This window comes from Miniopterus natalensis, chromosome 12 (assembly GCF_054644295.1).
Source record: "Miniopterus natalensis isolate mMinNat1 chromosome 12, mMinNat1.hap1, whole genome shotgun sequence".
In the NCBI taxonomy this organism is placed as follows: domain Eukaryota; kingdom Metazoa; phylum Chordata; class Mammalia; order Chiroptera; family Miniopteridae; genus Miniopterus; species Miniopterus natalensis.
Genome location: NC_142092.1, coordinates 18,513,103 through 18,532,806, shown reverse-complemented (window position 1 = coordinate 18,532,806; position 19,704 = coordinate 18,513,103). Strand labels below are relative to the sequence as shown.

The following is a 19,704-nucleotide window of genomic DNA, read 5'->3' as shown; positions in this document are numbered from 1 at the left end:
GAAACAAATTTTTGTTGATAAGCCGTACAGTCTGCTATTTAGTTATAGCAACCCAGACAGACTAAGAAAGGGAGAGTCTCTCTTCTTCCTTTCTAGCTTCTAGAGGCTGCCCACAGGTCTTGGTTCGTGGCCCCCCTTCATCATCAAAGCAAGCAGCAGAGGGCTGAGGCCTTCTCATGCTGGCATCTGTCTGGTTCTCTGCAGCTGGACACACTTAAGGATTCACGTAATTAAAGAATCCAGTTGAATAATCCAGGAGAACCTCCCCATCTCAAGGTCATTAACTTTAATCACATCTGCAAAGTTCCTTTGCCATACAAGGTACCATATTCACAGGTTCCAGAGATTAGGATGTGGGCATCCTTGGGGGCCATTATTCTGTCTACCACAGGTACTTTGTGGTGAGAGGCAAAGGGAATACTTGCCTCCACACCTGTAGTCCATCCACAGCAGCCTCCTTTATGGACTTAGCATATTTATGCAGATTTAATTTCATGTACTTGCCCCTCACCTTCAAAAAAGGGGGGGGACAATAATTTTAACAATGCTGTAATTGTGGGTGTTTGTGTGTATTTGTCATGAGTGCTATTTTTTACAGTAGGGTGCCTATTTATATATGATCTACAGAAAGATTTCTGTACTGTAATTTATGTGTGAAACTTAATAGATAATCAAAGATGATTTTGACTGTACACAGTTTTTTATTTAAATGTTTCATTTTAACCTAATCCTAGTATAAGATATGATGTTACTCTTCAGTATTATTAGAGATTTCATTTGAAAAAATATGTCCTTCTGCCCCTCCCCTGCTTTTGCATTTGCGTGCTGCATTGAAAATGTTTGTGTTTTAGTAAAACTCCTTAGAAAAAAAAGAAGGAAATACGTCTGGTGATGGGGATCAGACAGTTAAACTCGATCACTGTAGAATGTGGCTTCATCCTTAAGTCTTTCCAGATCTAGACAGATTTCTCTGTGGCTGAATGCAAGGCTGAGAGGAGGGGAGTACAGAGGCAAAGAGATCTGTAGCCAAAATTTTCTCAAATGTTTGCTAGTACTTCAGCGTTTAGGCTTATCTGTATATCATGAGAGATATTACCCCAGCTAGCGCAAGGCCCTTGTCAGTCCTAAGACTTGGGATTCTGATGCCAGTGGGTACATTCTTTTACCTCATTCCTAAAAGGTCTCTTGAAATACCTCTTGGTTTTCTAAAGTTCTTCTTCTGGTAGAAGTCACACATGCAGGTGCTTTGACTTGAGATGCTCGAGACTGAAAAGCAGAGGAGCAGCTACACTAGATATTCTTTTTCTTTCTTCTCTTTCAGGTGAAGAGATACAGCAACTGTGCCTTGAAATTATGGTGACTCAGGCGCAGTCATCCCAGAACGCAGCTGCACTGTTGGGACTGTGGGTGACACCCCCGCTGCTCCACGGACTCAGTGTATGTAGTAACTAAGGGTGTCGGGGCCTCAGGAGGATATGCTTCGTTGTGGAGAGATTAGCATTCATTTGGGGGTGTTCTCAAAGTCAAGAGTGGACAAGTGGGATTTCACAAAAATTGAGGGTTTGACAAGTAGCAGCTGGCCAGCAGAGTAGAAGATTGTGTGATTTAGGATTCTGCCGTAACTGTCACCATTCGTGCTACCAGCTACCATTTATTCCAGTAAGGGAAAATGCTGATCAGAGGTGTTAAAGTTCCTTTCTCACATTCGTAGAGCTAGGAAGTTGTAGAACTGTTTGAACCTAGGTTTATTTGTTTATGGGACACACATAATCATTTCAGTAGGTAGGTATTAAGAGAAGGACAAATCCACATGTACAGGATATATGAGCCCTCCTTTTCACAGAAAAGATGGCAATTAAGGTGAGCCTTGGCTAGGTAGGACTTGGTGAGGCACCCAGTTGGAGGCGCCAGGGATGTAGGTACAGAGAGTGGAACATCCCTGCAAGGGGTTCAGCTTGAGCACAGTGCCCAGGCGGAGGTGACCTGGCCTAGTTGATTACCTTGTGTCAGGGCTAACAGTGCTGGTGCTTCAGTCACACTCCTTTCTTAATTCCAGAAGAATGCAGGGAACACCCCTTGCTTCCTCAGAGGTTTACCAATGGATTCGAAGGTCAGCGAGGGACCTTATCTGTGTTAATCTTCTGTTCTAGGAGGCTGTAGTTCTTCGAGAATTCTACGAAGCCCTCTTATTATTTCCTTAAACTTTTGGCTTTAGCCCCTACTCCTCACTTTTTCTCCTTTAAGCCCTCCTGCGTCTCCTAATACTTTCTGATGGCAGGTCAGTGTTATCGGTGTCTGCTTCTCGCTGTCAGCTTTCAGCACTGTCTGCTCCAGGCAGCTCCCACCTAGCTACCGCTTAATGAGCGCTTGCTATGCCCCTGGTATTTGTGAGCACTTTCAGACATTCGGATTAAATCCCTTCAACCCGTACAGGCTGATTTTCTTTTTTTTACTTTATTGAGTTAGAATTTATACTCCATAAAATATGGCCATTTTAAATGTAATTGAATTTTAGTCCATTTATACATTGTCGTCCATCACCAAGAATACTTTGATAACCCCCGAAAGTTCCATTGTACCTGCTTGTAGTCAATCTCCCCTCCCAGCCTCAGACCCAGGCTTCCACTGATCCATTCTCTGTCTCAGTCCTTCCTTTTTTTAAGAGAACTTTCATATAAATTTAAATTTCATATAAAGTTTAGAAATTCTTCAGAATGGGATCGTACAATATGAAGTCTTCTGTGTGTGGCTTATTTTACTTCTGAGCAGCAGATTTTATTATTTCCATTTTACAGGCTGATAAACTGAGGCAAATGGAGGTTAAGCCGAGTTCACATCTCTGACAAATGGAAGAGAGTCTGGGTGACCCTAGAGCCCATGTCTTACACACTATACTATTAACTCCTTCCTTCTGAATTAGGTGTGACTCTCCCAGCCTGTTGACCTAAGAAATTTTTCTAAGTTTTAGTTTTCTTTCCATTTCTTTCAGATCTGTGCTACTCTTGTATTTGTCCTTGATTGCTGACCTTTCATATTATCTCTGTTAATAAATTAAGTTTGTGAATTCATTTTCTTAATTATATACCTTCTCATTTTAAAAAATGGTTTGAAATGGCATATTCTTTAAAGTGAGCTCTTCAGATTTATACTAAGGCAACAGCATTGATCTTTTTAGAAATTTACTGATTTTTGTCAGGCTATTTCTTTATACCACTTCTTTTAGATTTGCTGCTCCTTTAGTATCATACTTCTGTTTCTAAGAATTTTTTAAAATTTATTTTTATTGCTGACAGTATTACAGATATCTCCCATTTTGCCCCTTTGCCCCCATTTACCCAGCCCCTCCCCATCCCAGGCTTCACCACACTATTGTCTGTGTCCATGGGTTATGCATATATGCATATAAGTTCTTTGGTTAATCTCTTCCTGCTCCCCTCCCCACCCCCTTTCCCTCTGAGATCTGTTAGTCTGTTTCATGCATCCATGTCTCTGGACCTATTTTGTCACTTTATTTTGTTCATTAGACTCCACATATAAGGAAGATCATGTGATTTTTGTCTTTCTATGACTGGCTTATTTGCTTATCATAATAATTTCCAGGTCCATCCATGCTGTCACAAAGGGTAAGAGATCCTTCTTTTTTACAGCCGCGTAGTTTCTAAGAATTTTTGAAGCCTGCCCTCTTAAAGTCCGTGGTCCCAGAGCTATTACTAACAGGGCCCCTTCTAGCTCTCTGGGACTCAAATGCTAGGGTCCATTTCCCATGCTCAGCTGTCCTTTGTCCAGAAATGGTCTCTGATGTCAGTTCCTCTTTTTATGTCCCTGTGCCTCCTCAGAAGAGGGAGTCAGGACTACCAGGTTCTCTGTTTAGTTGATTTCCAGCAGACAGACCTTTCATTTTCAGGAGCTTTTCTTGACAGAAAATGTGGCTTTTTAAGACTGAATAGCAGCAACTGGGATGAAGCATTTTATTCCCCTCACTGAAAAGATCCCAGGTTTAAGCTGAGTAGTTCGCAGATGGATTGGCAGATACTATGTATACACATGAGTCAGGCTGGATCAGAAGTCCCTGCTGCAGCCAAAAGGACATGGCACGCACTGGGGGTCCATTGAACCAGGAAGCCGTGGGAAATTGAGGGGCAGGAAGTCACCTGAATCTCTTATCTCAGCCCGCTCGCAAACACAGCGATGACCTGGATGGAGTTTGGGGGGCATTGCAAACCCAGGCCTGCCTGTTTACATCTGACCTCTTCTATTTTCCTTCTAGCTGAACATCAAGAAATACCTCCTGGTGTCTGCACCGCTGTGGGTCAAACATGTCTCCAATGAACAGATCCTGGGTTTTGTTGAAAACTTAATGGTGGCAGTTTTTAAAGCCCCTTCCTCACTGTCCACTCCTGAGTTATGCCCGAGCGCCTTGCAGGGTCTGAGCCAGGCCATGAAACTGCCCAGCCCTGCCCACCACCTCTGGAGTCTGCTCTGCGAAGCTACTGGGAAAATTTTTGACCTTCTGCCAAATAAGATTCGGGTGAGGAACAAAAATATTTACATTCCTGACAATTTATGTTTAGGCTTTTTTAAAGCCTTTTTGGCTAAGCAGGGAGGTACATGTTTTAAGAGGGAGGTGGGAAGGCTAGCAGGAAACAACCACGTTCTCTGCTAAGAATGTGTTTGCTTCCAGGATCCAAATTGAGGTTGAATATTTAGAACCAAAGTCTTGAGCAAGTTCAGAAGCCGGTTAACCGGTGTTGCACCGGGAAGTTTGCTCTTAGGCCTTTTACCAAATGCCTGTAGAAGCTGAGCAAGCTCAGAAACCCTTACACTCTACCCCCGAGAATTTTTGGGCATGCCGCTCACTCTACCCCTGAGACTCCTTGGGCGTGCCGCTCACTCTACACCCCGAGACTCCTTGGACATGCCGTTCACTTTACACCCCGAGACTCCTTGGACATGCCGTTCACTTTACACCCCGAGACTCCTTGGGCGTGGTGCTCACTTTACACCCTGAGAGTCCTTGGGTGTGCCATTCACTTTACACCCCGAGATTTCTTGGGCATACCGTTCAGTACTGTTCATATGAAGTGACCTAGTACTAGCCTTTCCCCTCCCCCAATAGACCCTGGAATTATAGTTTTACAAAGATGGTAAAAATGTGTTTGGAATGATGGATCCGGATGAGACAAAAGAAAGAACAGCCAAACAAATACACAAAATAACAAGAAAGATGTTTTTTAAATGAGGAAGAAAATGACCACATATTTTAGTTTGGCTAAAATGAAAATCTCACCAGTTGCTAATTGTGGAGATAAGCTAATCTAACGATCTGTCGGAACATTAAGAATATACTTCCCTTACATTGTATTCTGACATGCTTGGGCTTTTTCCTTTACCAGAGAAATGACTTAGAGCTGTATATCAGCGTAGCAAAATGCCTGTCGGAAATGACAGATGACGAAGCCAGCCGGGTTGCTCCGGTTACTGAGGTAATAACATCTCTATGTATTTTTTCATTACTGAGACTACTTTGGCTTCCTACTTGTTACTGTTAATTTCAGAAACCCAGCTCTGTGTCACTCGGGGTCTGTGTCCACCCTAGTCCTGTGGCTGGTTCTTAACAAATGCCGTGTGTAATGACCTTTTAACCTAATTAATCCCGCTTGATCAAGAACACTTTAGTGTCATCTGTGGGCAAAAATAAGTACAGGGCAATGTCTTCAATAAAAATCCACGAAAATGGGCGTATTCTGACTAAAGAACTTCCTGGTGCATGGGAGACATAAATAAGTAGCTCAGGTCTCAACATTTATTTTTCTTCGCCTGATAATTATCCTTTCGGAATGAAGAAAGGTGTTTGATTAAAAAAAGCACTATTAGCCCTGACACAAGATAATTAACAGACGCCCTCACACCTATGCCCAGTCAAATGATGAATGAGCGAAAAGTAGCATGCCAGTAAGGCTGCCAGGTTTAGCAATGTAATAAATTTGGGCAGTGCACCGAGTGTTGCGGGAGCAGCTGCTCGGCCCCTGGCTCCCGCGACGTGGCCTTCAACTTTGGGGCTCCCTCGGGCACCTCGGGCACCGCTGCGGCCCCCGCAGCCCCGCGGGTGGGTTCAGAGGATTCGGGACGCCGTCTACAGCGGCAGGTTCTGCATCCAGCTTTTCTGCCCCAGCTGACACAGGCATTCATGCATTAGGTGGTCTCTCCAGTCAGCCTACACAAGCTCCTGCCCAGTCCAACCAACTGATAAATACTGCAAGTGCTCTTTCTACTCCAGCGCTGTCAGGAGATCAGAGAGATGCTATTTTGGCAAAATGGAATCAACTGCAGGCCTTTTGGGGAACAGGGAAAGGATATTTCACCTATAACATTCCACCAGTGGAATTCACACAAGAAAATCCCTTTTGCCGATTTAAGGCAGTAGGTTATAGTTGTATGCCCAATAATAAAGATGAAGATGGGCTAGTGGTTTTAGTTTTCAACAAAAAAGAAACAGATACTCGAAGCCAGCAACAGCAGTTGGTAGAATCATTGCATAAAGTTTTGGGAGGAAACCAGACCCTTACAGTAAATGTAGAGGGTATTAAAACATTGCCAGATGATCAGACAGAACTTGTCATTTATGTTATTGAACGTTCCCCAAATGGTACTTCAAGAAGAGTTCCAGCTGCAACACTATATACCCATTTTGAACAAACCAATATAAAAACACAACTGCAGCAACTTGGTGTAACCCTCTCTATGACTAGAACAGAACCTTCTCCTGCACAGATCAAACAGCTTTTGCAGAATCCTCCTGCTGGTGTTGATCCTATTATCTGGGAACAAGCCAAGGTGGATGACCCTGATTCTGAAAAGTTAATTCCTATACCAATGGTGGGTTTCAAAGAACTTCTTCGGAGACTGAAGTTTCAAGATCAGATAACTAAGCAGCATCAGACCAGATTAGATATTATATCTGAAGATATTGGTGAATTACAGAAGAATCAAACTACAACTATGGCCAGAATTGCACAATACAAGAGGAAACTCATGGACCTTTCCCATAGAACCTTACAGGTCCTAATCAAACAAGAAATTCAGAGGAAGAGTGGTTATGCCCTCCAAGCTGATGAAGAGCAGTTGAGAGTTCAGCTAGATACAATTCAGTGTGAACTAAATGCACCTACTCAGTTTAAGGGCCGACTGAATGAACTGATGTCCCAAATCAGGATGCAGGATCGTTTTGGAGTGGTCAAATCTGAAGAAATATATTACATAGATGCAGATCTGTTAAGAGAAATCAAGCAGCATTTGAAACAGCGACTGGAAGGCTTAGCCACTTGATTAGCATCATAAAAGATGATCTAGAAGATATAAAGTTGGTAGAATATGGATTGAATGAAACCATCCTCATCAGCGGTGGCGTATTTAGTTGACAGATCACAAACTTGTTAAAGGTTCGTGAACTGTATCTTCTTGCTACATCAGGCCTTCCCTAAAAAAGAAACTGACCACACATGGAGAAAAAAAGGAAGAAAATCCTCTTCTGGCTTGGTTTTTAAGGAGGTTACTGACAAATTATTGTTCTTCAGATTCGAAATAAGTCACTTCACAACTCTTCAAAGACAGCCTTTGGAAGATTCCATCTAAAAGCTGTTATTTACTTTGAGAAGTACATAATTAACAAAAACATGTACTATTATACATTTTTACAACAGCATTTTTCTTAAGAATAATCATTGTTTAATGATTCTTCTCCATTGAGCCTGTACTATGCTTTCCATAGCAAGTAAATATGCCAGATCTGCTTTGCCCATAAAATGTATGACTACTTGGCTGTTGGAGATTTTTACTTCAGAATATAAATGTACATCAGTTTTTATATTTGTGAATTCACCTGTGGGAGGAGTAAAGAAATTCAAGAGTAGTTAATGATTAATGTGGTTTTCTTTTCATTCTATAAAAGATTTGAAAATATATTTTTATATTATTTTACTTATTTGAAATTTACAGATACCCTTATAAGCAATTAGTATATAACAAAATTACATTTTATCATTTTTGCAACTTTTTGTTTTTTAAACCTTTTTATTTCTAATAAAGATGAAAATAAATTCTTGATTATAATTACTTTTATGAAAAAAAAATTTGAATTGCAAATAAACAGTGAATAATTTTTCAGTAAGTACATCCCAATGGACATATTTATTCAAATGGACCCTGCATACCAGGTAATATCAAAGTTCCTATGGAACGGGGAGCCCTCACATAGCTGGTGGACATCTTACTCCACTTTAAGGAAGGTTTTACCCACTCAATCAAATCCTTGAATTTCTGCATCATGTACAATGATTCGTAAAGTTTGGACCAGCAGCATCAGTATCGCCTGGGAACTGACTAGATATGCAGATTCTCAAGTCCCACCCAGACCGACCCAATCAGAAACTTTATAGGCGGGGCCCAGGAATCTGTTTTCACAGTCCTTCCGGGTGATAGTGATGCATCCTAAGGTTCGAGGACCACTATTAGAGCGTTTGGAATGTCAGCATTTTGGAGATGAGCTTATTTTAAGCCAGGGGAAGCAGTATAAGGAAATGCTTAAGTGAATGGACTCCGGAGCCTCACTGCCAGGGTTTGAAATCCAGCTCTAATTTACCATTGTGACCTTAGTTACATTTCATAACCTCGCCCTGCCTCAGTTGCCTCATTTATAAAAGGGAGATAATAGCACCTACCTGTTTGGGTTAGTTTGTGAGTTAAATGACTTAATCCATGTTAAGTTCTTGGAAAAGTACCTGACCCGAGGCAAGTACCCAGTAATGGTTTATTATCCTAATTATTATATTCATGTAATTTATCATATCCTATTATCATATTCATGTAATATAGTTAGAAATAATGCATGCATTTACTTTGTGGTACCTAGAACGGAAGGTTGCTATGTTACTCACTCGGGTTCCTAAAGTACCATTCAGAACATTGTCACCAAAATAAACTAAATAGCCTTCTGATGGCCCCAAAAGAGTTAGTGTGTTTCTCTGAGGTCATTGTTTTCATTTCTGGAAAAAACAGAGGTAAGAATGCTGTAGTGGTGAAGACATCAGACTCCCTGGGCTCTAGTTCTTTTCTGCCACCTATGGTGGTGTGACCTAAAGCCAAGTTATCCCACCTCTGTGTTTCAGTCTCCTCATCTCAAAGGAGGGATGCAGATAGTAATCTATTGCATACAGTTTATGTGAGAAGTCAGTGGTTAATACAGTGGCTAAACTTTTTGGTCTTAAAAATTATTGAGGACTCCAAAGAGCTTTTATTTATATGGGTCACATCTGTCAATATTTACAGTATTAGAAATTAGAACTAGGAAATTTTAAAAACATTTACTTAAAAGTAATAATAAACCAATTGCATCTTAACATAGACAAGAAAGAAATATTTTCCAGAAAATCAAAACAACTAATGAGGAAAGTGGCATTGCTTCACATTTTTGCAAGTCTCTTTCCCATCTGCATGCCTTGATAGAAGACAGCTGGTTCCTCATCGCTGCTTCCTTTTCTATCTGTTGTGACATTATTTTCATGAAGTATGTGAAGAAAATCCAGCCTCATACAGATATGTAGGTAGAAGGGGAAGAATGTGTTAAAAGGGTTTTCAGATAATTATGGATCTCTTTCTTTGATCCCGTAACCGAAACTCAACAGGTGTAGTAGCTGCGGTGTGGAACCTGGAGTCATCAGTGAACTTCAAGTCCTCCGTTACATTAAAACCCCTTCGTCTGGCTTGTCCCCGGGGTCTGTTACCAACGCGTGATTTTGTAACATCATACATTGACCACTTGAAAAATTTTGAATCGCTAAGTTTTGAAAATCTTCCAAATGCTGATACGTTTCATGTATAATATCAAAACATAGTATTTGTTAGCATCGGCAGCAATCTCATCAGGAAAGTCTGTATGTATTGGGAAGCTGTCAAACTCATATAAGCAGATACGCATTTTCAAAAAGTCTAATTTTTGCTTGAAAGTTCCAATTTTTTTTTTATTGGCAGAGTACTGTCAAGTATTTTCCTTGAAGTGACAATCTGGCTTCCTTCAGTTTTAAGAAAGCAGCCTGTCAAATACTCAGTTTGAATAAGCACAGGTGTCGGTGAGAAGAGGCGATTTCAGCTCTCGGCCCAGGGAGACCGGTGGTTTTCCTGGAGCCGACCATCACCCCTGTCCGCAGCAGGAGTCCCTTAGGTATACTTCCCATGTCACACAGAATGTTAAAAGGATGTGTGCTCAAGGGCAAAGGCTTAATGAAACTAATAATCTCTACTGTTTACAGCAGTGATTTTCAGCTGGTGTGCCACAGGAATTTTTAAAACGTGATACCTGACTGTTTAGTCAGGGGCACTGACCTCTTTTCCCTTAGATTGTCAAGTAAAAAAATGCCAGCCAACAAAACAACAGCCATTGGGTGTGACTGAATCAAATTATACTTTTCTAATTTTTTGTCAGATCCACAAGAAGTACAATATATTTTTTGATGTGGCACAGGATTTTAGCAACTAGTTTATGTGCCATGAGATGAAAAAGGTTGCAAATCGCTCGTTTACAGGGATGTTTTAAGTAAAATCGATTTTTTAAGAAGTCCAAGTTGCAATGAAAAATACAATGAATATTAGTACAGTTTGATGCTATTATGAACATACTTTGACCTCACAGACGCTCTAAAAGGGTCTTGGGGTCCCCCCGAGGTCTGTGCACTGCACTTGTGAACTGCCAAGTTAATATGTGTCGAGTGCTTAGACTGGCTCCTAGCACATGGTAAGTGCTGTATGTGTGTTATCGTTGTATTTGTGCGTTCTTACTAAGTATCATCACCAGTTATCCCTGAAACCATTGACGGTTTTTATGAGAAAACAGGAGGTGACATTGCAACACTATCTGCAAGTACACTTTGACAGCGTGCGCAGGCAGGCAGGTGACCCGCCGCAGGAGATGAGCGGGTTGAGCATTTGGAATAATAATCACCTTCACACTCACCCTTTCTGTTCTGCCCTTGCCCTGAGGTTCTATACCGACTTCAGTTAATTTAATAGTAACTGAACAACTGGCTTTTTTGCAGAGCAGCATAGAAAAGGCCGCCTTTGTCAGACTGTACTTGGTCTCTCAAGGACGGTTCCCCTTGATGGGCTTGAATGACATGCTCAGCGTCGCTGTTCAGCACCCTGAGAAAGATGCCCTGGCCTGGATGATCCTGCACAGCTTATACCAGGCGCGGATCGTGAGCCATGCCAACACAGGTGAGCCCTGCCAACCGGGGGGGGGGGGCGCCAGGAACAGAGAGGTGCCGCCATCCCTTTAGTTGTAATTGTTCGCCCAACTTAAGAACTGGTTTAGTGCTTCTTGACCTAGCTGAGGCCTTGTTACCCTGAATGAGGAGCACCTTGGCTGGAAAGGAGCAGTTAAAGCTCCCAACATGGGAACAAATTCTTTTGAAAATTTGTGTCTTGTTTTTGGCCCTCAAGGATGTAAGTTTATCAGGTAGACCCTGCCTGTTTCCCTTTCTCAGACTGATAGGATTTCCGTTGACTGTGCCTGATGTTTTCATGAAAATGGCTTTGGGGTAGTCACTTAAACAAAAAACGAGCAACAATGAACTTAAATATTTGTTCTGTAGAGGAACTTCTCAGGGGTGAGAAGAGTAAAATCTGGACAAGCTAACTACAGCCTCAAGCCAGAAGTTCCAGGCCTGGAGCTCTGCTAATGAATCCTATGGGGCAACTTTTAACCCTTGTAGACATTTAGGCTAATAGTGGTCCGAAAAGGGAACTCCTTCAGCTCTCCTCCCACGCCTTTGGTCATATGCTTAGAATTTCCCGAGCCTGCATTCAGGCTCTGAGTGGCCCCTGGCGTAAGGGGGTCAGGAAAGGCTGGGAGGCCCGTAACCCTAGGCCAGGTACTTGTGTTTTGAGCCCCATCTCCTGTATCTTGAATGTTCTGGGAGAAAACTGGCAAACATCATTGTAACACACTTTGCAAAACTGGTAGGGAAGTTTGATTCCCCTTCCTCGCTGGCAGTTGAGGTACAGCAGTCGTCTCATGTTTGCGCTGGTGCTTGCCCGATGGAAAATGAACCGTGATGAGAAACTACACTGTTTCTACTCAAAAGCAAAACTGTGTTTATCAGGGGAGAAAAGTCCAGCAGGTGCTCCCAATAAGCATGACGACAATTAAAGCAGATTGAAATAGATGTGAGATTGCCCTTGGTCCTAACCTTCAAATTTAGTTCCCATATTTTTCTCGTTCACTAAATTTTGAAAACCTTCCCAAGTAGTTTTTACTATAACAGGAATCCTCATTTTTAAAAAATAAAAGGGGAAAAATCAATATTTATGTTGCTTATTCTTCAGTTGCCCTGTAACATCTGGTGTTTTTTTTTCTGTTTATGTCTTCATGCTGGATTTTCTGTGTGATTTGGGAATAAAGTGGGAGAATTTAAGCTAAGGACTGTAAATGCAACTAATCCAGGATTCAACGTCACTGGCCAGTTGGCATGCCCAATTTCTCATGGTGTGTTTAATGTGGAGAAAGAACTCCAATAAATGTATTTTATCACTAGTGGGTAGGTAGGTGTGAAGATGAAATTAGTCATCGAAAATGAAGACCAAAATAAGGTCACCTGCTGTGAACAGAGTCAACTCTCACTGCTCCAGGGGATTGCAAGGCTCAGGTTTTGTGAGAGAACTGGGAACTAGTTCGAGAAGGCCTCACCAGGTGTGCTGCCTGAGCTACCATGGTCATAGTCATTACTGTTCTGTTTTGCATTTCAAAGGAAAAACCTTGGGTGGGTAAGAAATGTTTTTCTTTTTTGCAGGTGTGTTGAAGAGAATGGAATGGCTCTTGGAACTGATGGGTTATATCAGAAGTATTGCTTACCAGTCAACGCCTGTTCAGAACATGGCTCTTGATGAGGTACAATTTAGAGGAGTAATTTGTAACTTTCTTAAAATATAGAACTTATATTTTTTTTCCCCAAAAGAGGAATGTGTTGCTGCTTGTAGCTTTCTTTTCCTCCTTTTATTTTTGGGAAACAACAGTGGTGACAACTCTCATGTCACAGGAAATGGATGTTCTTACCAGGCTCTTGGAGATACCTAGGGTAAAGATTTCAACAGAATACATTCCCGGACAGGCAGCACACAAAAGGACATTAACTGGAAGGGAACCCAGGGTCCTCCGTACTTGGGCTTGATCCCACAAAGGAGGTGGGGTTCAGGGCTCTGGCCTCCACACTGGCCCAAGAGGCTTCACACGCCTGCTTTGAAGAGATTTCTGGAGTGTGTGCAAGTCATCTGTGTGCGCCGGTACCAATGGGCATGTGTGCGTAAGTCAGAGGGGTTTTCAGCACACCTTCCAAATGGCCTCTGACCCAAAACAGGTTAACAACCACTGGTATTGGGTGAGTTTAAAAAGAAAAAGATTAATAAATCAAATGATGGCAGCACCTTTTCACTCCTCATTTTCTTAGCTGCCCACTGTGCAAGTTTTAGGGGTAGAATTTTTTTCGATAGGCATGTTTCATTCACGGGTTTCCTTTGTGAGTAAAAATGTGCACAGCCCGGAATGTTGTCTGACATTCTGCCCCACTTTTCTGAGGAGCTGTGTGTGTTTTTAAAATTTTAGTTATAGTAGGAATTTTAAGAGATTGAGGAGTTCTCTTTGAACTTCTTTAAACTAGCATAATCTGTCTTCTTTTTCTTGTCTCCTAAGCTTTTATTAGCCACCTCTGTTTTCTTACAAAATTCTTTTAAAACCTAGAAAATACAGATAAGCAGGAGGAAGTGTAATTTAAATCACAATAATCCAACATCTCAGAGGTAGCCCCTGTTACCACCATTGCTACCATCTTCTAAATTAATCTAAAATCTAAAGGGATGAAAAAATAAAATAAAGGGATGGATTCTAGACAGATTTGTTAAAATTTGTCAGGAGAGTCATTTGTTTTTGTTCAAAAATAGAACAAGACTATAAATAGCCCTCTCCATAGCATCTTGATTAATTTTTCATCTCTTTGAAAACACCAAACCGGGTGAGTATTTGGATCGCAGTGTGATTAGGAATTAAATTATGTTTCTCCTGAAATGTTAGAGCAATAATAATAATGAAACTGATGGGCCTTCTGTATTCACAAAAGAGGAGCCCAAAAACATACCAGAGCCCTATAATGCCTCTTTATTAAGTATGGAAACGGAACTTGTTCTTCAGGCCAGTTCCTCTCTGGGGTAGGGATGGAGCAAGAGGAAGGGAATAGAGCATTGCATCATGATGGAGGCCGTGTATGTGAAATGTGTTACTCTGGGTGGTTAAAACATGTGACCTAACCTTGTTTCTGTTTCCACTGTAGGCTTTGGACTTCTTGTTGCTGATATTTGCATCTGCTGTGGTTGCATGGGCAGACCATGCCGGCCCTCTCCTGCTCGGTCTCAGTGCCAGTTGGTTGCCATGGCATCAAGAAAATGGCCCGGCCGGGCCAGCGTCGAGCTTCCTTGGCAGGAGTCCAATGCACAGGGTCACTCTGCAGGAGGCCCTCACTCTCCTTCCCAGCAGCATGCTACTTCTGCTGCAGAAAGAGCCGTGGAAGGAGCAGACCCAGAAGGTGAGGTTGCCGGCCGCCTGCTCGTCAGGACAGGTGGCCGTTTTCTCCTCGGCAATATCTGCTGTAGATGTGAAGTGGGAGTTAAGTGAAGCTTGAATCACACCACAGGTTTTCATGCTCAGCCCCAAATCTCAGGCAGATGCAGAGCCTCAGAGATTGAGGCCAATATTTTGACAACGAAAACAATTGCTCAGTCGGGGTGAGGTGGAAGGCAAAGGCCATGCCTGCATTCAGTTATCGAAGGCACGTGTGTTCTTGATTCTGGAGATGGGATGGTGCGTACCTGTCGGGGAGCTCAGACTCTCCAAGTGAGGGAGACAAGTTCAAGATTGCAAGACGGGCCCCGGCGCTGGTTGACTTGTCCCCTGCACCACGAGGTCGCTGGTTCAGTTCCCAGTCAGGGCGCTTGCCTGGGTTGGGGGCTGGAGCCCTGGTAAGGGGTAGGGGGCTGCAGGAGGCAACTGACGGATGTCTCTTTCTCACGTTGGTCTCTCTCTCCCCCCCCCTCTCTAAAAATCAATAAAAACATATTTTCTTAAAAAGAGATTGCAAGATGGTATGATAAAGAAGGCAAGGTGGGCAGAGTGGTGATGAACCGGGGAGGGAGGGTCAGAGAAGCCTTCCGAGGGGAACTGTGAGCCGGGAGCGCTGGCCTCCCGGTACCGGTTCCCTCCATCCTGCAGCCGCGCCCCAGGTGCACCCTGCTCCTCCTCCGCTAGGTGCTGTGGGAGATGTGTGAAGACCGAATGTGATCACCTTGCCCTCAGGAAAACCCGAACTGTAGGAAGTGCCTTTTGGTTTTCGATATTAAGATTTCCCCAGGCTACTTACTGGCTGTCATGCTGAGAGTATGAAAATACTGTGCTTCCCGGAATTCTCCTTACGTGGCTCTGACCTGTCTGTATTTTAATACAGTTGTTTGAAAGACTCTTTTCTGAATCCCGTTTAATCAAAATTGGATTTTATGAAGTTGAAAGCTTAAAACTAATTTTATGTGGCTTATTCTTAAAACCTGAACACTAATCTTTAAAAATATTTTTGAGCTGTGGACCCAGTTTAGTTACACACAACTCCACTGAGCATCTCAATCAAAATGTCTTTGTTTTCTTAAACCTGATAAGCACTGGCAGTATTGCCCCAAATTTTGTGTGTTCTTTTGCATTGTAAATTGAAGTAGGTTTAAATGTGGTATCCCCTCGGGTTATTTCTGGCCTGGGACACAGGGTTCACATTGAACTGCAATGGAGACATCCTGCATCTATTATGTATTTGTAGTGCTTGATTTATTTACTTTACCAGTAGGATATTTTAAAGCAAAGTTGAGAAAAAGAAAATAAAGAAAAAAATATTTTCATTAAAGCAGGGAATTAGGAATATTTTCTTTTTCTCTCAGTCAAGATTGGCAACACACAGGAATCAATGAAATTACCCTATATCCGATTCAAACACAATTTTGGCTGCACCCTAGGAAATCAAACTCAGGAGGACTCTGAGTTTCCACTTCATTTGCAGGATTTATGTGCAGTTAACACACTTGGCTCTACCTAGTAAATAATTTTATGCCTTTTCTCTTGCATATCAACTTGCTGTTTCATACTCATTTGGGCATAAACTGTTCCTATCTACAGAAACATATTTTATTTTAGAAACAGTGGCTTACATCTGATGTGCTTCACTATTTCCTGCCCAGCCTAGGAGCTGCACAGTGACCCAAGTAGCAGGCCGCATGACACGAAGGAGTGTGAGGCTTTGAAGCCAGGTATACTTGGCTTCAAGTCTTGACTCTGCTATTCATTGAGAGTAAAATTGGACAAGGTTCTTGACCTGCCTGGACCTCTCAGAGCAATGAGAGAGAATGTTCATGGCACACAGGAGGCCCTTGGGCCCTTGTGTACCTCACCCTTAAAACCCATAGCAGACCTCAGGGTATTCAGCAAGGGAAAGAGGTTTGACTTTGTGGGTCATTTGACTAGGAGCTGTGTCTGTCATTAACAGCTTAAGCCTGGTCCCTTTCTCCAGGGACTCCCCCAGCCCAGTCAGGAACTACCCAGGGACTATTGCTCTGATCCGCAGGTATGCAGGCTCAAGGGTCTGACTGAGAGTGGGGTTGTCCTCACTGATACTGTTCTTCATTTTCATTCTAGTTCATTGACTGGCTATTCAACATCATGGAAAGCCCTAAAGAAGGCCTCTCTGCAAAATCCAGGGGTCTTTTAAAAGGTATGACTTCTGTGCTTTATGTCCAATATATGTTAAACCTTCCAATGTTGTCTCTGCTGCAAAACAGCATTTGAGTGGACATTGGTCCCTGAAAGGGCTCATCCTGGTTCAGTTAGAGAAGTAACCTGGAGCTGTCACCAGTGTGGCATTTTGAATTAGAAAGTGGATTTTTAAAAAGTTTCAGTGCCTTTATTTAATTTTTATTTAAATGTTTTGTTATAATTGTAAAATATGACTTGACTTAAAATTTTAAACATTCATTAAAAGAAAAAGAGGAATCCAAATGATAACTTTGATATTTTTCCTAAGAAGTTTTTGCCCCCTCCTGTGTAGGTGTTGTTTTAACATATTTAAAATGAAATAATTGAAAAAATGCACACAGATACTTTGAAAACTATCTTTTTTATTTTTAAATTATTTTTAAAGCATTTAATTTGTTCTTACACTGGCTTCATCATAGTATTTTAATGGCTGCCTAGTATTTTGCCAAGGGAAGTTGGGCATTTCCCATGTTTCCAGGTATTTATATGGTTTTTGTGTTTTTTATAGTACTCCTCAGTTTATTAAACCATGACTGTAGGATCAACAAACATAGAAAATCTTTCTGTGAAAATTATGTAGATGTTTTTAGTCACATCTGAGAAGTTTCTTAGGTGTTGGCTCTAGGTAGGAGTGGGTGGCTGTCCTACCAGTGGCTACTGTGGGTACTGACCTGAAAAGTCTCACCCTAGGAAGGTTGCCTGTTGGCCTACTCTTCTGATCATCTATCCAGCCTCTCTGCAGCCTGGAGTCACAGTATGACTGTATTCTACTTTAAGAGTGGTATAATTTATTATTGCCGAACAGGCAAGAATTTCCTAATGTATTGGTTCTGATTCTTCTCCCTGCCCACAAAGAGGGCGGAGGCATGTCAGTGACTCTGATTCTGCTCAGTCATAGGACTTCATCGAGAATAAGGGCTGGGGCCTGAAACATTTCCACTAGACCTATCCCTAGAGATTTGCTGCTAGGATTTCCTCCGTTTGTTTGCGTTGGGGAGTGCGGACTCATTTGTAACGGCTGTGGGTCCACAATACCATTGGTTACTCCAAACATATACTGTCTCAGGTTATGAAGGTAACAAACAATTGATACTGATGAGAGGAATAGTTATTTGGGTCAAGGAAGTAAATATTTAACTTGATTATATATTCAAGGGCTTATTAGACTCACACGCAATAATTGTGTAGCTCTGGCTTACCTACATTCCTTCACACTATTACATTTTAAATAACATCTCAATATACTTATATCAGTATTCTAAAATAATATATATAATAAGTTACCTAGAGGCATTATACAGAACTTCCCTATTTTAAATTGATCCCTGAGGGACCCATGACAGATAAGAAAAGCTGTGGACTTGTGAGTACATGTTCAAATGTAGTTCAGTACAGTTCTGCTTACTCCGTTGAGCCCATGAACCTAACTTGGGGTCAGTTGGCTTTTGGTTGTTGTGGGATGTTGGTTTTTTTTACCTTTTAATGAAATATTTAATGGAAAAATCATATTCATGTAGAAAAGTTCTCGTCATAGATTTTTATAAAGGGAACGCGCCTATGTAATCAGCACCCTAATTAAGAAAAAGTATATTTCCAGCATCCCTGAAGTCAGTTTTTGTTTTAATTCTGCAGAATTTCCCCTGAACTGGTGCAAAAAATAAACACCCCCCCCCCCCCAAAAAAAAAACTTTTCCCCAGTCTTTATTAATGGTTTTCTGCCATTAAAATTCTAAGGCTTGATGGTAATTCTTAGACTTGAAGATTAGCCAAGTGAGGAAAAGCCAAGTTCTGTCCTGATACTCTTTTTGACCTAAATGACCTTTGCAAATGCAGCTCAGCCAAATGCAACAAGTGCACTTTGTTTTTTTGTCCCTTTAGCCACCCTGCTGTCCTTAAGAGCTCTCCCAGAGTTTAAGAAGAAGGCCGTATGGACCAGAGCATATGGCTGGTGAAGTTTCGCCGTAGCCAGCCACCTTCTCAGCCGGAACAGGAAAGCCACACAAATGGAAGAAAATTTTCAGAACTGTGTCGGGATCGCTGAGACGTGATGTAGAGAGTCAAGGATCATGAAAGGGTGGCCACATAACAATGCCAGGAAAGGGGACATTGCTTCCCTACCCAGCCAGTGGAGACTGAAACGAGAACTTGAAATTTATTTAGCTAGAGTTCAATCTGAAGATTTTCTTTGTGAAAGTGTGACTATATCATTTTCTCCCCCCAAAATTCTAGTAAAATGATTCCATGAATTTTGTGCATGTGATTTTTGTTTTCAGGCATAGGTAAGGTTTTGCCAGCCAAACCAAACTATAGTGGTGACGGAGGCATCGTGATCTATTTCCCATAAAGCCTCTAGGGGATAGTCATCGGCTCAATGAGTTAGACACCTTTTCTTATTCTTATTGATGAAACATTCTCTTGGAACCTTGATACATGGTTAAATAATAAGTGTGGTGTTAAACATGAGCTACATCAGGTTGGTTAGTGGTTGGCTATAATTTTCTTACTCTTGAGCCCCTTGAATGCAGGTGAAAGTTACCCAATTCAAAATGGCTTGAGCTAAAAAGGAGACTATAATTAGGTCACAATCCAAGAAGTTAAAGAGCAGATCTGATCAGTGAATCAGTGCCTCCAGTGTATCAGTGCCACCAGGCTTTGCTCCTCTCAGGATCACTCCACACAGTTGTCAAGACGGCTGCCAGCAACCTCAATGGAAGGAAAGGTGTCTTTGCCCACAGGTATGGCAGGAGCAATGTGGGGAAGACTCCAGTTCATCTCGAGTCACCTGCGAGTCCCTGGGAGGTGGGGTCATCTACTTGACTAGC

The 19,704-nt window shown here is 42.0% G+C and overlaps 1 protein-coding gene and 1 pseudogene across 2 annotated transcripts in view; both read left to right on the top strand.

Annotated features, from left to right (window-relative positions):
- Positions 1-19,214, top strand: part of FOCAD (focadhesin) — a 256,025-nt gene extending 236,811 nt beyond the window's left edge. The window contains exons 37-44 of one of the 2 annotated variants that reach the window (XM_087822637.1): positions 1,322-1,437; positions 4,268-4,528; positions 5,394-5,483; positions 11,088-11,265; positions 12,840-12,937; positions 14,370-14,621; positions 16,766-16,841; positions 18,761-19,214. In XM_087822637.1, the coding sequence (XP_087678763.1) occupies positions 1,322-1,437; positions 4,268-4,528; positions 5,394-5,483; positions 11,088-11,265; positions 12,840-12,937; positions 14,370-14,621; positions 16,766-16,841; positions 18,761-18,834 (1,145 nt within the window). In that variant the 3' untranslated portion in view covers positions 18,835-19,214. The remainder of the gene's footprint in view (positions 1-1,321; positions 1,438-4,267; positions 4,529-5,393; positions 5,484-11,087; positions 11,266-12,839; positions 12,938-14,369; positions 14,622-16,765; positions 16,842-18,760) is intronic. The other variant, XM_087822638.1, reaches the window with a different exon arrangement.
- Positions 5,734-7,843, top strand: LOC107531421 (nucleoporin p54 pseudogene; annotated as a pseudogene).
- Positions 19,215-19,704: the final 490 nt, after the last annotated feature.